General features: G+C 46.4%; 1 protein-coding gene across 1 annotated transcript in view; it reads left to right on the forward strand.

The window, feature by feature from the left end:
- The first annotated feature begins 672 nt into the window (after nt 1-672).
- The window catches only part of LOC102983763 (phosphatidylcholine translocator ABCB4), a 77,883-nt gene continuing 70,614 nt past the window's right edge, over nt 673-7,941 (forward strand). Inside the window, exons 1-3 of the mRNA XM_028490120.1 lie at nt 673-753; nt 964-1,055; nt 4,844-4,898. Of these exons, the coding sequence (XP_028345921.1) occupies nt 970-1,055; nt 4,844-4,898 (141 nt within the window). The 5' untranslated portion in view covers nt 673-753; nt 964-969. The remainder of the gene's footprint in view (nt 754-963; nt 1,056-4,843; nt 4,899-7,941) is intronic.

Here is a 7,941-nt window from a genome sequence, read left to right on the forward strand (position 1 = left end):
CTGGACCCTGGTCTCGAGGGTGCAGCCTCAGGCGGGACTTAACCTCTCTGGGCATCAGTTTCTTATTGTTTAAAAAAAAAAAAAAGCGGGTTTTGAATTAGACGATCTCTAAAGCCCCTTCCAGCCCTAAAGTTCTGTGTCTCTAAGAATTAAGAGGGCACCGACAGAGAGAAGCTTAATGTGATGACTCCAGGTGGCCCTGCCCAGCTCTCGTCGTCCCTGGAGATGGTTGGGTTTGGTGCCCCGGGGACCAGACCTGGGGGTGCAGAAGCGGGAGGCGAGCCTAGGGGTCTCTCTTGGTCCTCGACTGTCCCATGATTAGTGAGCGTCTAGAAACTGTCCCCCGCATGGGTTTAAAAAGAACACTCAGCGCCGAGGGAGTGTGACAGTCACTTTGGAGGGCTCGGGTGGCCCGCCGGGCGAGGCTTTCGGAACACCCGGCGGCACCGGCTTATCAGCAGCAGCTGGTGCAGCGGGCCCGGGGCTGGCTGCTCGCCCGGGTGGGCGGCGGCCGGCGGGGCACCTCCGGCGGCGGCGAGGGCGGCGTGCCGGGCCCTTCTCCGCGCTTGGCCCGCCGTGTGAGCCGGGCGGCCGGCGGGAGCGGCTCCTGCGGCCCGGGGGCCCTCGCCCGGGCCCGACGCGCGCGGGGTGGGGGGGGGGGGCGGGGGCGAGTCCGCCGCGAACAAAGTCCAGGCCCCGCGGCCGCAGCCCTGGGGCGCCCAGCAGCTCGGCCAGAGACGCGCGAGGTCCCAGGTGAGGGGAGCTTGGGCGCGCCGGCTCCGACCGCGGGACTCCGGGGACCGTGGGCTCCGGGCGGCGGCAGCGCGACCTCCACGCGGCGTCCCCGGGCCCCGCGCCCTGTCGGCCGGCCCCGATCCCTCGGGCAGGGTCTGCGAGGAGGCTGGTCGACCTCCCCGTGCTGGGGTGGGTGTTCTTGGACCTGAGACTGGGGTTTCTCCCTAGGCTGAGATGGATCTAGAGGCGGGAAGGCTCGCAACAGTCCGGACCCCCAAGAAAACGGAGGACGAACTGGAACGTGGCAGCAGCAGCAGCAGGTACATAACCCGCAGCCGCCGCTTTTCCGCGACACGTGAATCAGCAGGGCCAAATCTGGCTGAGGGAAGAAGCTGAGAAAATCTGATGATGCCTTTGGCCTTTGTTTTGGAGCTTCGTAGAGTCTTGTCTGAGGTTCTGACCTTACGCAAGGAATGTCACTGAGGCTTCTTTTGCAACAGGCTCAGGAAGAAGAGGATGTGTTTAAAAGTGCCCGCTTCTCTTTGTGCAGGGTGATTCGATGAATGTGTGGGGCCTCACATTCCTTGCGTTATGTAACTCAAAACTTTTCCGAAAAACTTTTAGAAACATCATTTGCTCTTCTGTGGTTGCAGAGCATCAGACATCTGTCGTTGATGGTTGTGCTTTTTAAACAAGCGTAGTGAAGCAGAAACCTCCTTCCTCCCCCTCGTTATACCTCTTCCTCCGCATTTTACCCACCCCACCCCCCTCCTCCCAGCGCCAGGCTGTACCCTCTTTCTCCCCTGTGGGTGGTGAGGGGTGAAGGGGGGAGGGGGACCTGGAGCAGCCTCATTCCTCCTAACCTGTGCTTCCAAAGAAATTTTTGTTCAGGTGCAAGGGGGAAACCTCTTTCTTGAACGTCTTCCTTCCTGTGATGGCTCTTCGGTTCCCAAAGGCCCTTTTTGTTGCCCACACTTCACGGACCTTAGTAGGGGCAGGAGCAAACCAGTCAATGACATGTTGTCATTTTCCCGCTTTCACCGGGGGAATAGTGAATCACTTTCGCCTTCAGCCTCGGTTTATGAGGCTGTTGTGGTCTCTGAGTTCCTGCCAAGCCACCCAGAACGAATTGACCTGTGTCATCCAGTGATCACCCCGAGGGACAAATTTTATCAGGTTCTGTAGTGTGTCCTCAAGCTGCAAGGGACCTGATTAGTCAACGGAAAACATGCCTATCTGGTGGTTCAACTGAGGCATTATTTTTGTCTGTTAACGTCTTCATACAGTGATCTTGCCATATTCCTTCTGCGTACCAAGGTATTCATTCATAGAAAATTTGGCGTGCCACATAAAATTGGTATTATTTTTGCTAGAAAATAATTGATGTTATTTCTACTAGAAAAATGTGGGTTTCGTCAGCTGACAATTTAGACTGGGATTGACTGTCAATCTATAAATAGATGGCATTTTCTGGAAGAAGGCTATTTATGTATTGCACTGGCTGAACATTTGATGAGTGTACAGAGGGGTTTTCCTGCAAAAGATGCAGTGACATAACAGAAACCAAGGAAGTTCTCAGAAGTGGAGCTCACAGCCTTGTGTTGGAAAGAAGACAGTTCAAAAGAGAAATACAAAAAGCTAAGCATAAGTTGAAACTGTAAGACTATGAAATTAAGTGTAAGGAGACAAATTTTTTTAAAAAGCAGACTAAAGCTTATACATTAAAGGAAGTCAGCTCACTTCAGTTCTCTAGGGCAAATTGAGAGTTAGTTACATGCTTGTTCCAATCATGCTGTTACTGCCTATGGCACATTCTTTTGAACATATTTCATTGCAGATGTCTGTCCTTTGATTTTAGCGAATGTTCTAGATAATTTGGGATCGAGTCCGATGAGTAAAACTTTGTCACCTACCTGGACATCTAAGCTAAATAAATTCATTTTAGGTTTAAAAAAAAAAGCTCTCCTAGAGTTTGCATTTATTGTATGGAAGATAGATATACATAATACATATGCTGAATATGTAAACTACAGCAAACGTTAGAAGGTAATGAATGCTATGGAAAAGCATTAATCAAGGCTAAGGAAATCAGGAGAGCAAAAAGGAAGTCGTTTGCAATTTTAAGTAGGGTGGTTAAGGGAGGTCTTATTGAGAAGGCAATATCTGAGCAAGAAGTTGAAAGAAATGAGAGAGGTGTGTAGCATCTGAGGGAGACCATTCCTGGCAGAGGTAGTAAAGACCCTGCGATGGGAACATGTCTGGAATGTTCACAGAACAGCGACAACAGAGACACCAGGGTGGCTGGAGCAAAGCAAGCAGGAGTGGGAACGGGCACTGTGGTCAGAGAGGTGACAAGGGAACATCACGTGGGGCCTTAGAGGCTGAGAAAAGTAGAAACCATTGTAAGTCTTTGAGCAGAGGAGTAGCATGATACGAATTGAGAGTTTTTAAAAAATCTGCGTTATTGAAGTATAGTTGATTTACAATGTTGTGTTAATTTCTGCTGTACAGCAAAGTGATTCAGTTATACATATATATGCATTCTTTTTTTATTCTTTTCCATTATGGTTTATCATAGGATATTGAATCTAGTTCCCTGTGCTCTACAGTAGGACCTTGTTTATCCCTCCTATATGTAATAGTTTGCGTCTGCCAACCGCAAACTCCCAATCCTTCCCTCTCCCCACAACCCTTGGCAACCACATGACTTGAATTTTTAAATGATTACTCTGACTACTGTGTTGAGGAAAGACTAAAGTGGGCACAAGTGGAAGTGGAGAAACAAGGCAGGAGTTCTCCTGGCTATTGGGATAGCCATAAAATTGGTGAGCAGTGATTGAATTCTAGATGTATTCTGAATGCAGAGTTGACAGGATTTCCTGACACCACTCCCTGTAATCATTCAGAAGGGTGGCCTTTACTAATTTTATTTTATTAATTTATTTAATATAAATTTTTTAAATTTAATATTCTTTATTTTTGGCTGCGTTGGGTCTTCATAGGTGCGTGCGGGCTTTCTCTAGTTGCAGCGAGCGGAGGCTACTCTTTGTTGCGGCGTGCAGGCTTCTCATCGCGGTGGCTTCTCTTGTTGTGGAGCATGGGCTCTAGGTGCACGGGTTTCAGTAGTTGTGGCGCACGGGCTCAGTAGTTGAGGCTCACAGACTCTAGAGCTCAGGCTCAATAGTTGTGGTGCACGGGCTTAGTTGCTCCACGTCATGTGGGATCTTTCGTGATCAGGGCTCAAACCCATGTCCCCTGCGTTGGCAGGCAGATTCTTAACTACTGCGCCACCAGGGAAGTCACGGCCTTTACTAATTTTAGATCAATATGTATGATTTTAGCAAGTGAAGGATTAATTGATCTGGAGGACATTGTTTACACAGTCATCTTCCCTCTGTGTGTGAGCTCTGCAAGACAGGTGACCATCTCCCGGTTATCCAGAGATTCCTATAGTAACTTGGATGTTTACCTTTGCACTTGGTGATTGCCTTGCAGTCGAAACTGGATAATTTCGACAATTTGTGGACATCACTATTTTATATTTGAAAGTATAATGTTGATATCCTGAGAAAACCATAATTCAAAAAGAGACATGTACCACAATGTTCACTGCCACACTATTTACAACAGCCGGGACATGGAAGCAACCTAAGCGTCCATCAACAGACGAATGGATAAAGAAGATGTGGCACATATATACAATGGAATATTACTCGGCCATAAAAAGAAACAAAATTGAGTTATTTGTAGTGAGGTGGATGGACCTAGAGTCTGTCCTATAGAGTGAAGTAAGTCAGAAAGAGAAAAACAAATACCACATGCTAATGCATATATATGGAATCTAATAAAAAATGGTTCTAATGAACCTAGTGGCAGGACAGGAATAAAGACACAGATGTAGCGAATGTACTTGAAGACATGGGGGCGGGGGGGAGAGGAGGCTGCGACAAAGTGATAGAGTAGCGAAACTAACACCCCACTGTAAAGCAATTATACTCCAATAAAGATGTTAAATATATATATAATATTGAATATGATAACTACTCAAATTTATATTCAGTTGAAATATTTTGTAACAGTTTTTAAATTCAATTACATTTTTTTACAGCAAACAAGATAAGGAAAATACGAAGAAAGTAAATTTGATTGGACCATTAACATTGGTAAGCTGTGAAATATTAAATATGAGTAATTCCTGCCTTCATTTAAATTTGATGTCTTGGATCCATAGTTATAGCAGTACTTTAAGCCTGTCTACGGGCAGCAATAGGTTTTCCCTGCTGCACCTGTGCTGTCCTGGATGGGCTCATTGTAGTTAATGGCCCACATTCTCAATAGGGACTTGTGTTCATAGCAGCATACAAACCAACTGATTTCAGGAAAATGCATCTCAGCACTTGTTTTACAAAAAAACCCAAATTTAGTTTCAAATAAGCTTGCATATAAAGAGATTGTTAACTACAGAAAATTGTAAATGATTAAGACATTTATTATGTTCACGTTGGCTTCCAGGAAAATTGATTAAATATGGAGTTACTATTATGGACTCAGATATGTTTACAACAATTCTCAGTGGTTTTCTGCTGGTCCAAGGCAAGCCAACATACTTTTGGGAGAAGTCGAATCTGTTTTTCATTTGTAATATGTCTTAGAGAGGGGACCCATGAAAGTGTTTGCCCACTGTTGGTGAATATGATGTGTTTCAAACTATGACGGCCATTTTTTGACAGCAGAGAAGTTGGTATTAAGCGGCCTGTCAGCTGAAACCTCCAATTTATTAAGTAAAGGATGAGAGGACTCCAAAACGTCCACACTCTGGAGCATTGCTGTATTCGTCTCATGTCACCATAAAGCCCCTGTTCATCCTCTTCTCCCTTATGCTTGTGATGTTTTTGTTTAAAAGTCTCAGTAAGGGTAACATTTTTTCAATTTAGTACTTTAGAGAATAAATTGTTTGTGAAACTAAATCTGGTTTTAATGCATAGGTTTTATTTTTATTTATTTTTTTCATTTATTTTTGGCTGCGTTGGATCTTCATTGCTGCGCGGGGCTTTCTCTAGTTGTGGCGAGTGGGGGCTACTCTTCATTGTGGTGCGTGGGCTTCTCATTGCGGTGGCTTCTCTTGTTGCAGAGCACAGGCTCTAGGCGCGCGAGCTTCAGTACTTGTGACTCGTGGGCTCTAGAGCGCAGGCTTGGCTTCTCTTGTTGCAGAGCACAGGCTCTAGGCGCGCGAGCTTCAGTACTTGTGACTCGTGGGCTCTAGAGCGCAGGCTCAGTAGTTGTGGTGCACGGGCTTAGTTGCTCCGCGGCATGTGGGATCTTCCCGGACCAGGGATCAAACCTGTGTCCCCTGCATTGGCAGGCAGATTCTTAACCACTGCGCCACCAGGGAAATCCAGTGCACAAGTTTTAAATCTGCCTCCTAGAGAAAATAAAATGTCACTAACGTTAAAGTAGAAACAGTCATTTGACTCTAAAAGTTTAACCTTAAGTTAAATTTAAGTGTAATCTTTTTCACCCTCTGAATAGATTTTTTTGCTGTTGTTCTGATAGAGGTTCAGGACAAAACTGTGTTTTTTAATAGGAGAATGCATTCTTCTTTTGAAAAATCACTGAAAACAGATCTAGGTTTACTTAGGATATTGCTGTGAAATTCATGGAGTTTTAAATTGAAGCTTGGAGACAAAGTTTTATTTAATTAATATGAAAAACTTTTAAAATTGAGGTACAATTAACATATTACATTATATGAGTTTCAGATGTACCATGAAAAGCACTTAAAACATTCCTCAATTTCACATAAATGTTCACTAAAGGAACATTATATGACAACCTGCTCCTGTGCTTGAACTGTGGCCCATAGACCCGAGTGCTCTATCTCCCTTCCCCAGGAGCCATAAAAGGAACCTTGGGGACACTGGTCCCTTTTGTAGCAGTTTTAGGGGCCCTTCCCCACTTGTCCTTGACTTTACCTGCTCCCCTTGTTCCATTCCAGGCCCCACCTGGCTTCTGACCCTTTGTCTCTTTCAGCAGTCTTGCTTGCCCCACATGCTAGATGATGGAATGTGGTCTCCCAGGCTGAACCCTTGGAACTCTTTGAGAACAGTTTGCACACACACCCCTCACTCCCCACCTTGTGCTTTTGACCTCAGGGTGCCCCTGCATGGTGACCCCGTCTGACTCAGTCTGCACCCTCAAGGGTCCCACTCCACCAAGCCTGACTCATCATCCATTCTCCTGATAACTCATCTTTGTCCCTCAGAGGGGGTGGGGTGAGGGAAATAGGCAAAAGGAAAGGTTAAAAAGACAGGAAAGATGCAAGGGACAGAGAGGGGGGTATAGAAACGGAAAACTTATAGACAGAAGATGTAGTCCGGAAGGCAGAGGAGGAAAAGAAGAACAAAGCGAGAGAGCCATAGTTCAGTCAATCAGAAATGGTGAGAAAAAGTGAGACACTGGAGAGGACTAAAAAAGATGGCGAGGGCTTCCCTGGTGGTGCAGTGGTCGGGAATCCGCCTGCCAATGCAGGGGACATGGGTTCGAGCCCTGGTCCGGGAAGATCCCACATGCCGCGGAAAGTGGGCCCCGCTCGCCGCAACTGGAGAAAGCCCTCGCACAGAAACGGAGACCCAACACAGCCAAAAAAAAAAAAAAGATGGCGAGGGACAAAGTGTTTGGGAGTATTACGACACTGATTGGCTGTTTAGTTCTTGGGTGTGGTGCACTTCACTGTAACAACTGGTATCACCCCTCTCCTCTATAGGTGGTACCAAGTCCAAGATTGTTGGTGGGGCCCACCAGGCCTTTGAGACCTTTCTCTAATATCGTCTTCCATGCTTTGTACTGTGCACTCAGGAATTCCACTGCGTGGACTTACCTGAGCACTTGTGTGGTTTCTAGTCACCCTCTGTTCTAAGCCTCAACATCCTCCACTTCCTCTGCACTCCCCACTTCTTCTTCAGCTAATTCCCCCTTACCTTTCAAGATTCTACAATGAGCGTCATCTCCATGAGCAAGACTTCCCTAAAGCACACCCTCAGACACTCCTTAATGTTTGTTGCACTTCACTGTGGAGCTGCCTTCTAAAAGCTAACTTAAACCTCTTAAAGGGATCTATTTTTTTTTTTTTTTTTTTTTTGTGGTACGCGGGCCTCTCACTGTTGTGGCCTCTCCCGTTGCGGAGCACAGGCTCCGGACGCGCAGGCC

This window comes from Physeter macrocephalus, chromosome 5 (genome assembly GCF_002837175.3).
Source record: "Physeter macrocephalus isolate SW-GA chromosome 5, ASM283717v5, whole genome shotgun sequence".
NCBI lineage: Eukaryota > Metazoa > Chordata > Mammalia > Artiodactyla > Physeteridae > Physeter > Physeter macrocephalus.